General features: G+C 31.5%; 1 protein-coding gene across 1 annotated transcript in view; it reads right to left on the minus strand.

Annotated features, from left to right (window-relative positions):
* LOC100376559 (peroxisomal acyl-coenzyme A oxidase 1-like) overlaps positions 1 to 20607 on the minus strand; it is a 90944-nt gene that overhangs the window by 26027 nt on the left and 44310 nt on the right. Inside the window, exon 2 of the mRNA XM_085504172.1 lies at positions 1832 to 1991. Coding sequence (XP_085360298.1) covers positions 1832 to 1991 — 160 coding nt within the window. The remainder of the gene's footprint in view (positions 1 to 1831; positions 1992 to 20607) is intronic.

Below are 20607 nucleotides of genomic sequence, written 5' to 3' on the forward strand. Positions count from 1 at the left end.
TGGAAAACAGTAAATTATGCATGAGATAAATATTGAGTGCCTACATGTGTAGTTAAATATACATAAGCAACCATAAGGTAAAGATACTACTGTAAAATCTGTATAAGAAACCGCGGCTTGTATTAAAATGGTACAATATGCAACAGAGGGGATGCAGCTTCTATTACAGCATCTACACATATGAGTATGATGAATTATTGATTCTCAATTATTCAAAAAGAATGGGTGTGACTTTTATTAGGGATACGGCTTCTAATACAGATTTTACAGTAGTATGCAACTTTCACAACCATGTATATGCGATGAAGATCTCGCAATTTGTGAATGTTTGAAAACGATCCCATTATGAGCGCATCAATGGAACATAGCCTTAACCAATAAAATCACAGTAAATACAGAAATAAGTGAGATTATCACAGCATTAAAACACACAAAATTACATGTTTTGTAAATACCAGGTAAGAAAGAAAGAAATGTAGAATTTTTTAGCAATTTTGTGATCATATCGCATTTCACATGACTTCTTACATTGGCATGTGATCTTCATCACATATATTTGTTCTCGCATATAATATTTCCAAAATAGAAAATTGAAATATATATTTGGTCAAGAGAATTATTTTAAAACAGTCCAAAAAGACTGTTACAGGGAAGCATTGTGTCGCCTAAGAATTTCTGCCCATTGTCTATGAATTGAAATTGATAGAAAATTCCATAATACACGCACAGAAAGACTTTGTATTTTATGTATGACCAATTGTGTAGAGAACGAGTACCATTTTTGCATTATCTGTCCGTTTTACCAAGAGTTGAGATCTAAATACATCCCAAGTTATTACTATACATTTCCCTCACCCAAAAAATTTATATCGCTATCACAATTACAAAATGTAGTAATCTTGCGTAATTTTTCTAAATATATTTTTCTCGCCACAAAAAAACATACTACAATTATTTTGGTCTGACAGTTCATGTTCATTTCATATTTTCTTGTTCTTTTTCAGTCACTGTAAAATGACATTGTCCTCTGTAAAATGTTATGTAATTACAATGAGTATACCTTGAGGTCGGAGGCCTACAGTATTTTTGAATAAATTACACTAATATTCCCAAAAGAAATTAAAACTAATAATGAAAAATTTTCGATTTATAATGAAAATAACAGACAAAACCTCAATTAAGCATGTTGCACAATTTATCTTCATGGCATTACAACAACGCACAAAAACATGTGATTTGAACTTATTATATTTGATTTACTTTTTAAAATTCTTTTTACTAACTTGTTATACTGTAGAATACTTTATTTTCGCTTGGAATTAATTTTCGCTATTTTCGCTGAAGGAGCGATTCAGTGAAAATAAAATCCAGCGAATATACTTTTTTTCCTATTTTTTATATTCAACTCACCAAAAATCAGTGAAAATAAATTCCATACAAAATAGTCAAAAAGTTTTTTCAGCCAAAATTTATTCCAGTGAAAATAAATTTATATTGATTAATATTTCTATTGCTATATACTGAAAGAAATGTATATTTCTAAAGATGCAATGAACAATTATTATTATTATTATTATTATTACTGAACTGCTTGATTTTAATGAATTTTTAACTATAAAATGGCTCCCATTCGGCCATTTTGAATCAGATCATGCTTTGGTTTAGGCTGAATTTGAGATGCACTTCCAGAATAAAAATATGGTATCATGCTTACCTAAATCAGTGGATTGTAAAATAATATAAAATCATTTTAAATACATTTTTAGAAGTGGAACATTAACATTCAAGTAATAATATAGAAATATGATCTATGACACTGCCTAATACTTACACACTGTACCAATGTTTTTCCTCCATATCAGTTAATCCATGTTCTTTTGATTTTCTTGTAATAAGAACTGCTTTTCTGATGGCGTTACTATATCTTTCATCTCGTGTCATAAATGCTACATCCTTGTGTTGAAAATCAGAGTCATTTAAGGCTAACAATTCTGTAAGCAATTCAAAATTATTTATGAATATCACTAATTTTCATAACAATAATAATCTTCATTGAACTTGTATTTGCATTATCATTTTCATTACAATAAAGTAAAGATAAAAAAAAATCAGAAAACTAAAAGAAAAAAAAGGAAAGGAAACATTGAAGGTGCAATAGCTGATTTTTGTTTGTGAGGCAGGTGGTTTTTTGTATTTTTTATGGTCTTCCTTTTGTTTGAAGCTGTTAATGAATCAAAAGATTTCCCTGCTCGCAGACTAACAAATGACATTTACATAATTACAAGAAGAAATGTTAATATATATATATTTTATATACATTGTATTAACAATTAAATAAACCTTTATAAAGATATGGAGATGTGTTTCCTATAGTATGTTGTTATTTTCAGTCACCTGGACTAGAGTATATAACCATAAAGTTCACTGAACTATATAAAAAAAGCCATTCTGACTTTGAACATTGGACAAATTACAAAAGTACATATAAATATGATTGGGTGATACAGTACCGAATACATGGTAAAACTAACTCACTCAAGCGGGCCATATTGAATTTACCATGCCTTATTGAATTTAGAATGCCATATTGAATTTAGCATACCATATTGAATTTAGCATGCCATATTGAATTTAGCATACCATATTGAATTTATCATGCCATATTGAGTTTAGCATGCCATATTGAATTTAGCATGCCATATTGAATTTAGCATGCCATATTGAATTTATCATGCCATATTGAAATTAGGATGCCATATTGAATTTAGCATGCCATATTGAATTTAGCATGCCATATTGAATTTAGGATGCCATATTGAATTTAGCATGCCATATTGAGTTTAGCATGCCATATTGAATTTAGCATGCCATATTGAATTTATCATGCCATATTGAAATTAGGATGCCATATTGAATTTAGCACGCCATATTGAGTTTAGCATGCCATATTGAATTTAGCATGCCATATTGAATTTAGCATGCCATATTGAATTTAGCATGCCATATTGAATTTATCATGCCATATTGAAATTAGCATATCATATTGAATTTAGCATACCATATTGAATTTAGCATGCCATATTGAGTTTAGCATGCCATATTGAATTTAGCATGCCATATTGAATTTAGCATGCCATATTGAATTTAGCATACCATATTGAATTTAGCATGCCATATTGAATTTAGCATGCCATATTGAATTTAGCATACCATATTGAATTTAGCATGCCATATTGAGTTAAGCATGCCATATTGAATTTAGCATGCCATATTGAATTTATCATGCCATATTGAAATTAGCATACCATATTGAATTTAGCATACCATATTGAATTTAGCATGCCATATTGAGTTTAGCATACCATATTGAGTTTAGCATACCATATTGAATTTAGCATGCCATATTGAATTTAGCACACCATATTGAATTTATCATGCCATATTGAAATTAGCATACCATATTGAATTTAGCATACCATATTGAATTTAGCATGCCATATTGAATTTAGCATACCATATTGAATTTAGCATGCCATATTGAATTTAGCATACCATATTGAATTTAGCATACCATATTGAATTTAGCATGCCATATTGAATTTAGCATGCCATATTGAGTACTTTTCAAAGAAATCTTGACCAAGTAATCATCATAAATTTGGCATAAAGTCAGTGCTATGATATTCATAGTAGTGAATGGCCGAAAGTGGATGGGTTTTATACGTGTATCTAGTCAGAATGGAGGTATAACAAGCAGCCTCTCAGCTGAGATAGCTCCGCTGTTAGCAATACACATTACAATTAAAGAACTGAAGATATCATTAGAAAATGAACAATATGTATAGTATCAAAGCAATGGGACAAATCTGAAAGAAGTCCACACATAGTTCGTATATATGCAATATAAAAGCAATCGGACTTGCGGTTTTCAACAAGAAGTCAAAAATAACACTTTTCACCAAAAATGACAAAAATAATCTTCAAAATTAAATAATTGAAGATATCATTACAAAATGAACAAATCTGAGAGAGGTCCACATGTAGTACCTATATATGTAATATAAAAGCAATTAGACTTGCGGTTTTTATCAAGAAGTCAAAAATATCACTTTTTACCAAAAATGACAAAAATATTCACCAAAATTAGGGAATTAAAGATATCATCACAAAATGAACAAATCTGAGAGAGGTCCACATGTATTACCTATATATGTAATATCAAAGCAATTAGACTTGCGGTTTTTATCAAGAAGTCAAAAATATCACTTTTTACCAAAAATGACAAAAATATTCACCAAAATTAGGGAATTAAAGATATCATCACAAAATGAACAAATCTGAGAGAGGTCCACATGTAGTATCTATTTATGTAATATCAAAGCAATTGGACTTGCGGTTGTTAACAATAAGTCGAAAATATCACTTTTTACCAAAAATGACAAAAATATTCACTAAAATTAGAGAATTAAAGATATCATTACAAAATGAACAAATCTGAGAGAGGTCCACATGTAGTACCTATATATGTAATATAAAAGCAATTGGACTTGTGGTTTTTAACAAGAAGTCGAAAATATCACTTTTTACCAAAAATGACAAAAATATTCACCAAAATTAGAGAATTGAAGATATGAGAGAGGTCTACCCAAGGTACATATCTACCAAGTATCAAAGCATTCAGGCTTGTAGTTTTCAAGAAGAGGTCGAAAAAGTAAAACATTGACACGGACGACGACGGACGCCGATGACGGACGCCGACGGACAATCACTCATATGATAAGCTCCGCTCGACAAAGTCGACAGCGGAGCTAAAAAGGGATGGGTTTTACATGTATCTAGTCAGAATGGAGGTATAAAAATGAATGGGTTTTATACGTATATCTAGTCAGAATGGAGGTATAAAAATGGATGGGTTTTATATGTGTATCTAATCAGAATGGAGGTATAAAAAGGGATGGGTTTTATACGTGTATCTAATCAGAATGGAGGTATAAAAAGGGATGGGTTTTATACGTGTATCTAGTCAGAATGGAGGTATAAAAATGAATGGGTTTTATACGTATATCTAGTCAGAATGGAGGTATAAAAATGAATGGGTTTTATATGTGTATCTAGTCAGAATGGAGGTATAAAAAGGGATGGGTTTTATACGTGTATCTAGTCAGAATGGAGGTATAAAAATGAATGGGTTTTATATGTGTATCTAGTCAGAATGGAGGTATAAAAATGAATGGGTTTATACGTGTATCTAATCAGAATGGAGGTATAAAAAGGGATGGGTTTTATACGTGTATCTAGTCAGAATGGAGGTATAAAAATGAATGGGTTTTATATGTGTATCTAGTCAGAATGGAGGTATAAAAAGGGATGGGTTTTATATGTGTATCTAGTCAGAATGGAGGTATAAAAATGGATGGGTTTTATATGTGTATCTAGTCAGAATGGAGGTATAAAAATGAATGGGTTTTATATGTGTATCTAGTCAGAATGGAGGTATAAAAATGAATGGGTTTTATATGTGTATCTAGTCAGAATGGAGGTATAAAAATGAATGGGTTTTATATGTGTATCTAGTCAGAATGGAGGTATAAAAATGAATGGGTTTTATATGTGTATCTAGTCAGAATGGAGGTATAAAAATGAATGGGTTTTATATGTGTATCTAGTCAGAATGGAGGTATAAAAATGAATGGGTTTATACGTGTATCTAATCAGAATGGAGGTATAAAAATGAATGGGTTTTATATGTGTATCTAGTCAGAATGGAGGTATAAAAATGAATGGGTTTTATACGTGTATCTAGTCAGAATGGAGGTATAAAAATGAATGGGTTTTATATGTGTATCTAGTCAGAATGGAGGTATAAAAATGAATGGGTTTTATATGTGTATCTAGTCAGAATGGAGGTATAAAAATGAATGGGTTTTATATGTGTATCTAGTCAGAATGGAGGTATAAAAATGAATGGGTTTATACGTGTATCTAGTCAGAATGGAGGTATAAAAATGAATGGGTTTTATACGTGTATCTAGTCAGAATGGAGGTATAAAAATGAATGGGTTTTATATGTGTATCTAATCAGAATGGAGGTATAAAAATGAATGGGTTTTATATGTGTATCTAGTCAGAATGGAGGTATAAAAATGAATGGGTTTTATATGTGTATCTAGTCAGAATGGAGGTATAAAAATGAATGGGTTTTATACGTGTATCTAATCAGAATGGAGGTATAAAAATGAATGGGTTTTATATGTGTATCTAGTCAGAATGGAGGTATAAAAATGGATGGGTTTTATACGTGTATCTAATCAGAATGGAGGTATAAAAATGGATGGGTTTTATATGTGTATCTAGTCAGAATGGAGGTATAAAAATGAATGGGTTTTATATGTGTATCTAATCAGAATGGAGGTATAAAAATGAATGGGTTTTATATGTGTATCTAGTCAGAATGGAGGTATAAAAATGGATGGGTTTTATACGTGTATCTAATCAGAATGGAGGTATAAAAATGGATGGGTTTTATATGTGTATCTAGTCAGAATGGAGGTATAAAAATGAATGGGTTTTATATGTGTATCTAATCAGAATGGAGGTATAAAAAGGGATGGGTTTTATACGTGTATCTAGTCAGAATGGAGGTATAAAAAGGGATGGGTTTTATATGTGTATCTAGTCAGAATGGAGGTATAAAAATGGATGGGTTTTATACGTGTATCTAGTCAGAATGGAGGTATAAAAATGAATGGGTTTTATACGTGTATCTAGTCAGAATGGAGGTATAAAAATGGATGGGTTTTATATGTGTATCTAGTCAGAATGGAGGTATAAAAATGGATGGGTTTTATATGTGTATCTAGTCAGAATGGAGGTATAAAAATGGATGGGTTTTATACGTGTATCTAGTCAGAATGGAGGTATAAAAATGAATAGGTTTTATACGTGTATCTAGTCAGAATGGAGGTATAAAAATGGATGGGTTTTATACGTGTATCTAGTCAGAATGGAGGTATAAAAATGAATGGGTTTTATATGTGTATCTAGTCAGAATGGAGGTATAAAAATGAATGGGTTCTATACGTGTATCTAGTCAGAATGGAGGTATAAAAATGAATGGGTTTTATATGTGTATCTAGTCAGAATGGAGGTATAAAAATGAATGGGTTTTATATGTGTATCTAGTCAGAATGGAGGTATAAAAATGAATGGGTTTTATACGTGTATCTAGTCAGAATGGAGGTATAAAAATGGATGGGTTTTATATGTGTATCTAGTCAGAATGGAGGTATAAAAAGGGATGGGTTTTATACGTGTATCTAGTCAGAATGGAGGTATAAAAAGGGATGGGTTTTATATGTGTATCTAGTCAGAATGGAGGTATAAAAATGAATGGGTTTTATATGTGTATCTAGTCAGAATGGAGGTATAAAAATGAATGGGTTCTATACGTGTATCTAGTCAGAATGGAGGTATAAAAAGGGATGGGTTTTATACGTGTATCTAGTCAGAATGGAGGTATAAAAATGAATGGGTTTTATATGTGTATCTAGTCAGAATGGAGGTATAAAAATGAATGGGTTTTATACGTGTATCTAGTCAGAATGGAGGTATAAAAATGAATGGGTTTTATATGTGTATCTAGTCAGAATGGAGGTATAAAAATGGATGGGTTTTATATGTGTATCTAGTCAGAATGGAGGTATAAAAATGAATGGGTTTTATACGTGTATCTAGTCAGAATGGAGGTATAAAAATGAATGGGTTTTATATGTGTATCTAGTCAGAATGGAGGTATAAAAATGAATGGGTTTTATATGTGTATCTAGTCAGAATGGAGGTATAAAAATGAATGGGTTTTATACGTGTATCTAGTCAGAATGGAGGTATAAAAATGAATGGGTTTTATATGTGTATCTAGTCAGAATGGAGGTATAAAAATGGATGGGTTTTATACGTGTATCTAGTCAGAATGGAGGTATAAAAATGAATGGGTTTTATATATGTATCTAGTCAGAATGGAGGTATAAAAAGGGATGGGTTTTATATGTGTATCTAATCAGAATGGAGGTATAAAAATGGATGGGTTTTATATGTGTATCTAGTCAGAATGGAGGTATAAAAAGGGATGGGTTTTATATGTGTATCTAATCAGAATGGAGGTATAAAAATGGATGGGTTTTATATGTGTATCTAGTCAGAATGGAGGTATAAAAATGAATGGGTTTTATATGTGTATCTAGTCAGAATGGAGGTATAAAAAGGGATGGGTTTTATATGTGTATCTAGTCAGAATGGAGGTATAAAAAGGGATGGGTTTTATATGTGTATCTAATCAGAATGGAGGTATAAAAATGGATGGGTTTTATATGTGTATCTAGTCAGAATGGAGGTATAAAAATGAATGGGTTTTATATGTGTATCTAGTCAGAATGGAGGTATAAAAATGAATGGGTTTTATACGTGTATCTAGTCAGAATGGAGGTATAAAAATGAATGGGTTTTATATGTGTATCTAGTCAGAATGGAGGTATAAAAATGGATGGGTTTTATACGTGTATCTAGTCAGAATGGAGGTATAAAAATGAATGGGTTTTATATATGTATCTAGTCAGAATGGAGGTATAAAAAGGGATGGGTTTTATACGTGTATCTAATCAGAATGGAGGTATAAAAATGAATGGGTTTTATATGTGTATCTAATCAGAATGGAGGTATAAAAATGAATGGGTTTTATATGTGTATCTAGTCAGAATGGAGGTATAAAAATGAATGGGTTTTATACGTGTATCTAGTCAGAATGGAGGTATAAAAATGAATGGGTTTATACGTGTATCTAGTCAGAATGGAGGTATAAAAATGAATGGGTTTTATATGTGTATCTAATCAGAATGGAGGTATAAAAATGAATGGGTTTTATACGTGTATCTAGTCAGAATGGAGGTATAAAAATGAATGGGTTTTATACGTGTATCTAGTCAGAATGGAGGTATAAAAATGAATGGGTTTTATACGTGTATCTAGTCAGAATGGAGGTATAAAAATGAATGGGTTTATACGTGTATCTAATCAGAATGGAGGTATAAAAATGAATGGGTTTTATATGTGTATCTAATCAGAATGGAGGTATAAAAATGAATGGGTTTTATACGTGTATCTAGTCAGAATGGAGGTATAAAAATGAATGGGTTCTATACGTGTATCTAGTCAGAATGGAGGTATAAAAATGAATGGGTTTTATATGTGTATCTAGTCAGAATGGAGGTATAAAAAGGGATGGGTTTTATATGTGTATCTAGTCAGAATGGAGGTATAAAAATGAATGGGTTTTATACGTGTATCTAGTCAGAATGGAGGTATAAAAATGAATGGGTTTTATACGTGTATCTAATCAGAATGGAGGTATAAAAAGGGATGGGTTTTATATGTGTATCTAGTCAGAATGGAGGTATAAAAATGGATGGGTTTTATATGTGTATCTAGTCAGAATGGAGGTATAAAAATGAATGGGTTCTATACGTGTATCTAGTCAGAATGGAGGTATAAAAATGAATGGGTTTTATACGTGTATCTAGTCAGAATGGAGGTATAAAAATGGATGGGTTTTATATGTGTATCTAGTCAGAATGGAGGTATAAAAATGGATGGGTTTTATATGTGTATCTAATCAGAATGGAGGTATAAAAATGAATGGGTTTTATATGTGTATCTAGTCAGAATGGAGGTATAAAAATGAATGGGTTTTATATGTGTATCTAGTCAGAATGGAGGTATAAAAATGAATGGGTTTTATATGTGTATCTAGTCAGAATGGAGGTATAAAAATGAATGGGTTTTATATGTGTATCTAGTCAGAATGGAGGTATAAAAATGGATGGGTTTTATACGTGTATCTAGTCAGAATGGAGGTATAAAAATGAATGGGTTTTATACGTGTATCTAGTCAGAATGGAGGTATAAAAATGAATGGGTTTTATACGTGTATCTAATCAGAATGGAGGTATAAAAATGAATGGGTTTTATACGTGTATCTAGTCAGAATGGAGGTATAAAAATGAATGGGTTTTATATGTGTATCTAGTCAGAATGGAGGTATAAAAATGAATGGGTTTTATATGTGTATCTAGTCAGAATGGAGGTATAAAAATGAATGGGTTTTATATGTGTATCTAGTCAGAATGGAGGTATAAAAATGAATGGGTTTTATACGTATATCTAGTCAGAATGGAGGTATAAAAATGAATGGGTTTTATATGTGTATCTAGTCAGAATGGAGGTATAAAAAGGGATGGGTTTTATATGTGTATCTAATCAGAATGGAGGTATAAAAATGAATGGGTTTTATATGTGTATCTAGTCAGAATGGAGGTATAAAAATGAATGGGTTTTATACGTGTATCTAGTCAGAATGGAGGTATAAAAATGAATGGGTTTTATACGTGTATCTAGTCAGAATGGAGGTATAAAAATGAATGGGTTTTATATGTGTATCTAGTCAGAATGGAGGTATAAAAATGAATGGGTTTTATACGTGTATCTAGTCAGAATGGAGGTATAAAAATGAATGGGTTCTATATGTGTATCTAGTCAGAATGGAGGTATAAAAATGAATGGGTTTTATATGTGTATCTAATCAGAATGGAGGTATAAAAATGAATGGGTTTTATATGTGTATCTAGTCAGAATGGAGGTATAAAAATGAATGGGTTTTATACGTGTATCTAGTCAGAATGGAGGTATAAAAATGAATGGGTTTTATACGTGTATCTAGTCAGAATGGAGGTATAAAAATGGATGGGTTTTATATGTGTATCTAGTCAGAATGGAGGTATAAAAATGAATGGGTTTTATATGTGTATCTAGTCAGAATGGAGGTATAAAAATGAATGGGTTTTATACGTGTATCTAGTCAGAATGGAGGTATAAAAATGAATGGGTTTTATACGTGTATCTAATCAGAATGGAGGTATAAAAATGAATGGGTTTTATACGTGTATCTAGTCAGAATGGAGGTATAAAAATGAATGGGTTTTATATGTGTATCTAGTCAGAATGGAGGTATAAAAATGAATGGGTTTTATATGTGTATCTAGTCAGAATGGAGGTATAAAAATGAATGGGTTTTATACGTGTATCTAGTCAGAATGGAGGTATAAAAATGGATGGGTTTTATATGTGTATCTAGTCAGAATGGAGGTATAAAAATGAATGGGTTTTATACGTGTATCTAGTCAGAATGGAGGTATAAAAATGAATGGGTTTTATACGTGTATCTAGTCAGAATGGAGGTATAAAAATGAATGGGTTTTATATGTGTATCTAGTCAGAATGGAGGTATAAAAATGAATGGGTTTTATACGTGTATCTAGTCAGAATGGAGGTATAAAAAGGGATGGGTTTTATATGTGTATCTAGTCAGAATGGAGGTATAAAAATGAATGGGTTTTATATGTGTATCTAATCAGAATGGAGGTATAAAAATGAATGGGTTTTATATGTGTATCTAATCAGAATGGAGGTATAAAAAGGGATGGGTTTTATATGTGTATCTAGTCAGAATGGAGGTATAAAAATGAATGGGTTTTATATGTGTATCTAATCAGAATGGAGGTATAAAAATGAATGGGTTTTATATGTGTATCTAGTCAGAATGGAGGTATAAAAATGAATGGGTTTTATACGTATATCTAATCAGAATGGAGGTATAAAAATGAATGGGTTTTATATGTGTATCTAGTCAGAATGGAGGTATAAAAATGGATGGGTTTTATATGTGTATCTAGTCAGAATGGAGGTATAAAAATGGATGGGTTTTATACGTGTATCTAGTCAGAATGGAGGTATAAAAATGAATGGGTTTTATACGTGTATCTAGTCAGAATGGAGGTATAAAAATGGATGGGTTTTATACGTGTATCTAGTCAGAATGGAGGTATAAAAATGAATGGGTTTTATACGTGTATCTAGTCAGAATGGAGGTATAAAAATGGATGGGTTTTATACGTGTATCTAGTCAGAATGGAGGTATAAAAATGAATGGGTTTTATACGTGTATCTAGTCAGAATGGAGGTATAAAAATGAATGGGTTTTATATGTGTATCTAGTCAGAATGGAGGTATAAAAATGAATGGGTTTTATATGTGTATCTAATCAGAATGGAGGTATAAAAAGGGATGGGTTTTATACGTGTATCTAGTCAGAATGGAGGTATAAAAATGGATGGGTTTTATACGTGTATCTAGTCAGAATGGAGGTATAAAAATGAATGGGTTTTATATGTGTATCTAGTCAGAATGGAGGTATAAAAATGAATGGGTTTTATATGTGTATCTAGTCAGAATGGAGGTATAAAAATGAATGGGTTTTATATGTGTATCTAGTCAGAATGGAGGTATAAAAATGGATGGGTTTTATACGTGTATCTAGTCAGAATGGAGGTATAAAAATGAATAGGTTTTATACGTGTATCTAGTCAGAATGGAGGTATAAAAATGGATGGGTTTTATACGTGTATCTAGTCAGAATGGAGGTATAAAAATGAATGGGTTTTATACGTGTATCTAGTCAGAATGGAGGTATAAAAATGAATGGGTTTTATATGTGTATCTAGTCAGAATGGAGGTATAAAAATGAATGGGTTTTATATGTGTATCTAATCAGAATGGAGGTATAAAAATGAATGGGTTTTATATGTGTATCTAGTCAGAATGGAGGTATAAAAATGAATGGGTTTTATATGTGTATCTAGTCAGAATGGAGGTATAAAAAATGAATGGGTTTTATATGTGTATCTAGTCAGAATGGAGGTATAAAAATGAATGGGTTTTATACGTGTATCTAGTCAGAATGGAGGTATAAAAATGGATGGGTTTTATACGTGTATCTAGTCAGAATGGAGGTATAAAAATGGATGGGTTTTATACGTGTATCTAGTCAGAATGGAGGTATAAAAATGAATGGGTTTTATACGTGTATCTAGTCAGAATGGAGGTATAAAAATGAATGGGTTTTATATGTGTATCTAGTCAGAATGGAGGTATAAAAATGAATGGGTTTTATACGTGTATCTAGTCAGAATGGAGGTATAAAAATGAATGGGTTTTATATGTGTATCTAATCAGAATGGAGGTATAAAAATGAATGGGTTTTATATGTGTATCTAATCAGAATGGAGGTATAAAAATGAATGGGTTTTATATGTGTATCTAATCAGAATGGAGGTATAAAAATGAATGGGTTTTATACGTGTATCTAGTCAGAATGGAGGTATAAAAAGGGATGGGTTTTATACGTGTATCTAGTCAGAATGGAGGTATAAAAATGAATGGGTTTTATATGTGTATCTAATCAGAATGGAGGTATAAAAATGAATGGGTTTTATACGTGTATCTAGTCAGAATGGAGGTATAAAAATGGATGGGTTTTATACGTGTATCTAGTCAGAATGGAGGTATAAAAATGGATGGGTTTTATACGTGTATCTAGTCAGAATGGAGGTATAAAAATGAATGGGTTTTATACGTGTATCTAGTCAGAATGGAGGTATAAAAATGAATGGGTTTTATATGTGTATCTAATCAGAATGGAGGTATAAAAAGGGATGGGTTTTATATGTGTATCTAGTCAGAATGGAGGTATAAAAATGGATGGGTTTTATATGTGTATCTAGTCAGAATGGAGGTATAAAAATGAATGGGTTTTATACGTGTATCTAGTCAGAATGGAGGTATAAAAATGAATGGGTTTTATATGTGTATCTAGTCAGAATGGAGGTATAAAAATGGATGGGTTTTATACGTGTATCTAGTCAGAATGGAGGTATAAAAATGAATGGGTTTTATATGTGTATCTAGTCAGAATGGAGGTATAAAAATGAATGGGTTTTATATGTGTATCTAGTCAGAATGGAGGTATAAAAATGAATGGGTTTTATACGTGTATCTAGTCAGAATGGAGGTATAAAAATGAATGGGTTTTATACGTGTATCTAGTCAGAATGGAGGTATAAAAATGAATGGGTTTTATACGTGTATCTAGTCAGAATGGAGGTATAAAAATGAATGGGTTTTATACGTGTATCTAGTCAGAATGGAGGTATAAAAATGAATGGGTTTTATACGTGTATCTAGTCAGAATGGAGGTATAAAAATGAATGGGTTTTATATGTGTATCTAGTCAGAATGGAGGTATAAAAATGAATGGGTTTTATATGTGTATCTAGTCAGAATGGAGGTATAAAAATGAATGGGTTTTATATGTGTATCTAGTCAGAATGGAGGTATAAAAATGAATGGGTTTTATACGTGTATCTAGTCAGAATGGAGGTATAAAAATGAATGGGTTTTATATGTGTATCTAGTCAGAATGGAGGTATAAAAATGAATGGGTTTTATACGTGTATCTAGTCAGAATGGAGGTATAAAAATGAATGGGTTTTATATGTGTATCTAGTCAGAATGGAGGTATAAAAATGAATGGGTTTTATACGTGTATCTAGTCAGAATGGAGGTATAAAAATGAATGGGTTTTATACGTGTATCTAGTCAGAATGGAGGTATAAAAATGAATGGGTTTTATATGTGTATCTAGTCAGAATGGAGGTATAAAAATGAATGGGTTTTATACGTGTATCTAGTCAGAATGGAGGTATAAAAATGAATGGGTTTTATATGTGTATCTAGTCAGAATGGAGGTATAAAAATGAATGGGTTTTATACGTGTATCTAGTCAGAATGGAGGTATAAAAATGAATGGGTTTTATACGTGTATCTAATCAGAATGGAGGTATAAAAATGAATGGGTTTTATATGTGTATCTAGTCAGAATGGAGGTATAAAAATGAATGGGTTTTATATGTGTATCTAGTCAGAATGGAGGTATAAAAATGAATGGGTTTTATACGTGTATCTAGTCAGAATGGAGGTATAAAAATGAATGGGTTTTATACGTGTATCTAGTCAGAATGGAGGTATAAAAAGGGATGGGTTTTATATGTGTATCTAATCAGAATGGAGGTATAAAAATGAATGGGTTTTATATGTGTATCTAGTCAGAATGGAGGTATAAAAATGAATGGGTTTTATATGTGTATCTAGTCAGAATGGAGGTATAAAAATGAATGGGTTTTATATGTGTATCTAGTCAGAATGGAGGTATAAAAATGAATGGGTTTTATACGTGTATCTAATCAGAATGGAGGTATAAAAATGAATGGGTTTTATATGTGTATCTAATCAGAATGGAGGTATAAAAATGAATGGGTTTTATACGTGTATCTAGTCAGAATGGAGGTATAAAAATGGATGGGTTTTATACGTGTATCTAGTCAGAATGGAGGTATAAAAATGAATGGGTTTTATACGTGTATCTAGTCAGAATGGAGGTATAAAAATGGATGGGTTTTATACGTGTATCTAGTCAGAATGGAGGTATAAAAATGAATGGGTTTTATATGTGTATCTAATCAGAATGGAGGTATAAAAATGAATGGGTTTTATACGTGTATCTAGTCAGAATGGAGGTATAAAAATGAATGGGTTTTATACGTGTATCTAGTCAGAATGGAGGTATAAAAAGGGATGGGTTTTATACGTGTATCTAGTCAGAATGGAGGTATAAAAATGAATGGGTTTTATACGTGTATCTAGTCAGAATGGAGGTATAAAAATGGATGGGTTTTATACGTGTATCTAGTCAGAATGGAGGTATAAAAATGAATGGGTTTTATATGTGTATCTAGTCAGAATGGAGGTATAAAAATGAATGGGTTTTATACGTGTATCTAATCAGAATGGAGGTATAAAAATGAATGGGTTTTATATGTGTATCTAATCAGAATGGAGGTATAAAAATGAATGGGTTTTATACGTGTATCTAGTCAGAATGGAGGTATAAAAATGAATGGGTTTTATACGTGTATCTAGTCAGAATGGAGGTATAAAAAGGGATGGGTTTTATATGTGTATCTAGTCAGAATGGAGGTATAAAAATGAATGGGTTTTATACGTGTATCTAATCAGAATGGAGGTATAAAAATGAATGGGTTTTATATGTGTATCTAATCAGAATGGAGGTATAAAAATGAATGGGTTTTATACGTGTATCTAGTCAGAATGGAGGTATAAAAATGAATGGGTTTTATATGTGTATCTAGTCAGAATGGAGGTATAAAAATGAATGGGTTTTATATGTGTATCTAATCAGAATGGAGGTATAAAAATGGATGGGTTTTATATGTGTATCTAGTCAGAATGGAGGTATAAAAATGAATGGGTTTTATACGTGTATCTAGTCAGAATGGAGGTATAAAAATGAATGGGTTTTATATGTGTATCTAGTCAGAATGGAGGTATAAAAATGAATGGGTTTTATATGTGTATCTAATCAGAATGGAGGTATAAAAATGGATGGGTTTTATACGTGTATCTAGTCAGAATGGAGGTATAAAAATGAATGGGTTTTATACGTGTATCTAGTCAGAATGGAGGTATAAAAATGGATGGGTTTTATACGTGTATCTAGTCAGAATGGAGGTATAAAAATGAATGGGTTTTATATGTGTATCTAGTCAGAATGGAGGTATAAAAATGAATGGGTTTTATACGTGTATCTAGTCAGAATGGAGGTATAAAAATGGATGGGTTTTATATGTGTATCTAGTCAGAATGGAGGTATAAAAATGAATGGGTTTTATATGTGTATCTAATCAGAATGGAGGTATAAAAATGAATGGGTTTTATATGTGTATCTAGTCAGAATGGAGGTATAAAAAGGGATGGGTTTTATACGTGTATCTAGTCAGAATGGAGGTATAAAAATGAATGGGTTTTATACGTGTATCTAGTCAGAATGGAGGTATAAAAATGAATGGGTTTTATACGTGTATCTAGTCAGAATGGAGGTATAAAAATGGATGGGTTTTATACGTGTATCTAGTCAGAATGGAGGTATAAAAATGGATGGGTTTTATACGTGTATCTAGTCAGAATGGAGGTATAAAAATGAATGGGTTTTATATGTGTATCTAATCAGAATGGAGGTATAAAAATGAATGGGTTTTATATGTGTATCTAGTCAGAATGGAGGTATAAAAATGAATGGGTTTTATATGTGTATCTAATCAGAATGGAGGTATAAAAATGAATGGGTTTTATACGTGTATCTAGTCAGAATGGAGGTATAAAAATGGATGGGTTTTATACGTGTATCTAGTCAGAATGGAGGTATAAAAATGAATGGGTTTTATACGTGTATCTAATCAGAATGGAGGTATAAAAATGAATGGGTTTTATATGTGTATCTAGTCAGAATGGAGGTATAAAAATGAATGGGTTTTATATGTGTATCTAGTCAGAATGGAGGTATAAAAATGAATGGGTTTTATACGTGTATCTAGTCAGAATGGAGGTATAAAAATGAATGGGTTTTATACGTGTATCTAGTCAGAATGGAGGTATAAAAATGAATGGGTTTTATATGTGTATCTAGTCAGAATGGAGGTATAAAAATGAATGGGTTTTATATGTGTATCTAGTCAGAATGGAGGTATAAAAATGAATGGGTTTTATATGTGTATCTAGTCAGAATGGAGGTATAAAAATGAATGGGTTTTATACGTGTATCTAGTCAGAATGGAGGTATAAAAATGAATGGGTTTTATATGTGTATCTAGTCAGAATGGAGGTATAAAAATGAATGGGTTTTATATGTGTATCTAGTCAGAATGGAGGTATAAAAATGAATGGGTTTTATACGTGTATCTAGTCAGAATGGAGGTATAAAAATGAATGGGTTTTATACGTGTATCTAGTCAGAATGGAGGTATAAAAATGGATGGGTTTTATACGTGTATCTAGTCAGAATGGAGGTATAAAAATGAATGGGTTTTATACGTGTATCTAGTCAGAATGGAGGTATAAAAATGGATGGGTTTTATACGTGTATCTAGTCAGAATGGAGGTATAAAAATGAATGGGTTTTATATGTGTATCTAATCAGAATGGAGGTATAAAAATGAATGGGTTTTATACGTGTATCTAGTCAGAATGGAGGTATAAAAATGGATGGGTTTTATACGTGTATCTAGTCAGAATGGAGGTATAAAAATGAATGGGTTTTATACGTGTATCTAGTCAGAATGGAGGTATAAAAAGGGATGGGTTTTATATGTGTATCTAGTCAGAATGGAGGTATAAAAATGAATGGGTTTTATACGTGTATCTAATCAGAATGGAGGTATAAAAAGGGATGGGTTTTATATGTGTATCTAGTCAGAATGGAGGTATAAAAATGAATGGGTTTTATATGTGTATCTAATCAGAATGGAGGTATAAAAATGAATGGGTTCTATACGTGTATCTAATCAGAATGGAGGTATAAAAAGGGATGGGTTTTATATGTGTATCTAGTCAGAATGGAGGTATAAAAATGAATGGGTTTTATATGTGTATCTAGTCAGAATGGAGGTATAAAAATGAATGGGTTTTATACGTGTATCTAATCAGAATGGAGGTATAAAAAGGGATGGGTTTTATATGTGTATCTAGTCAGAATGGAGGTATAAAAATGAATGGGTTTTATATGTGTATCTAGTCAGAATGGAGGTATAAAAATGAATGGGTTTTATATGTGTATCTAGTCAGAATGGAGGTATAAAAATGAATGGGTTTTATATGTGTATCTAGTCAGAATGGAGGTATAAAAATGGATGGGTTTTATATGTGTATCTAGTCAGAATGGAGGTATAAAAATGGATGGGTTTTATACGTGTATCTAGTCAGAATGGAGGTATAAAAATGAATGGGTTTTATACGTGTATCTAGTCAGAATGGAGGTATAAAAATGGATGGGTTTTATATGTGTATCTAATCAGAATGGAGGTATAAAAATGAATGGGTTTTATACGTGTATCTAGTCAGAATGGAGGTATAAAAATGAATGGGTTTTATATGTGTATCTAGTCAGAATGGAGGTATAAAAATGAATGGGTTTTATATGTGTATCTAGTCAGAATGGAGGTATAAAAATGAATGGGTTTTATACGTGTATCTAATCAGAATGGAGGTATAAAAAGGGATGGGTTTTATATGTGTATCTAGTCAGAATGGAGGTATAAAAATGAATGGGTTTTATATGTGTATCTAGTCAGAATGGAGGTATAAAAATGAATGGGTTTTATATGTGTATCTAGTCAGAATGGAGGTATAAAAATGAATGGGTTTTATATGTGTATCTAGTCAGAATGGAGGTATAAAAATGGATGGGTTTTATATGTGTATCTAGTCAGAATGGAGGTATAAAAATGGATGGGTTTTATACGTGTATCTAGTCAGAATGGAGGTATAAAAATGAATGGGTTTTATACGTGTATCTAGTCAGAATGGAGGTATAAAAATGGATGGGTTTTATATGTGTATCTAATCAGAATGGAGGTATAAAAATGAATGGGTTTTATACGTGTATCTAGTCAGAATGGAGGTATAAAAATGAATGGGTTTTATATGTGTATCTAATCAGAATGGAGGTATAAAAATGAATGGGTTTTATACGTGTATCTAGTCAGAATGGAGGTATAAAAATGGATGGGTTTTATACGTGTATCTAGTCAGAATGGAGGTATAAAAAGGGATGGGTTTTATACGTGTATCTAGTCAGAATGGAGGTATAAAAATGGATGGGTTTTATACGTGTATCTAGTCAGAATGGAGGTATAAAAATGAATGGGTTTTATACGTGTATCTAGTCAGAATGGAGGTATAAAAAGGGATGGGTTTTATACGTGTATCTAGTCAGAATGGAGGTATAAAAATGAATGGGTTTTATATGTGTATCTAGTCAGAATGGAGGTATAAAAATGGATGGGTTTTATACGTGTATCTAGTCAGAATGGAGGTATAAAAATGAATGGGTTTTATATGTGTATCTAATCAGAATGGAGGTATAAAAATGAATGGGTTTTATATGTGTATCTAATCAGAATGGAGGTATAAAAAGGGATGGGTTTTATACGTGTATCTAGTCAGAATGGAGGTATAAAAAGGGATGGGTTTTATATGTATCTAGTCAGAATGGAGGTATAAAAATGAATGGGTTTTATACGTGTATCTAGTCAGAATGGAGGTATAAAAATGAATGGGTTTTATATGTGTATCTAATCAGAATGGAGGTATAAAAAGGGATGGGTTTTATATGTGTATCTAGTCAGAATGGAGGTATAAAAAGGGATGGGTTTTATATGTGTATCTAGTCAGAATGGAGGTATAAAAATGAATGGGTTTTATATGTGTATCTAGTCAGAATGGAGGTATAAAAATGAATGGGTTTTATATGTGTATCTAATCAGAATGGAGGTATAAAAATGAATGGGTTTTATATGTGTATCTAGTCAGAATGGAGGTATAAAAATGAATGGGTTCTATACGTGTATCTAGTCAGAATGGAGGTATAAAAATGGATGGGTTTTATATGTGTATCTAGTCAGAATGGAGGTATAAAAATGGATGGGTTTTATATGTGTATCTAGTCAGAATGGAGGTATAAAAATGAATGGGTTTTATACGTGTATCTAATCAGAATGGAGGTATAAAAATGAATGGGTTTTATACGTGTAT

Source organism: Saccoglossus kowalevskii, chromosome 10 (genome assembly GCF_978046115.1).
Source record: "Saccoglossus kowalevskii chromosome 10, keSacKowa6.1, whole genome shotgun sequence".
Lineage (NCBI taxonomy): Eukaryota > Metazoa > Hemichordata > Enteropneusta > Harrimaniidae > Saccoglossus > Saccoglossus kowalevskii.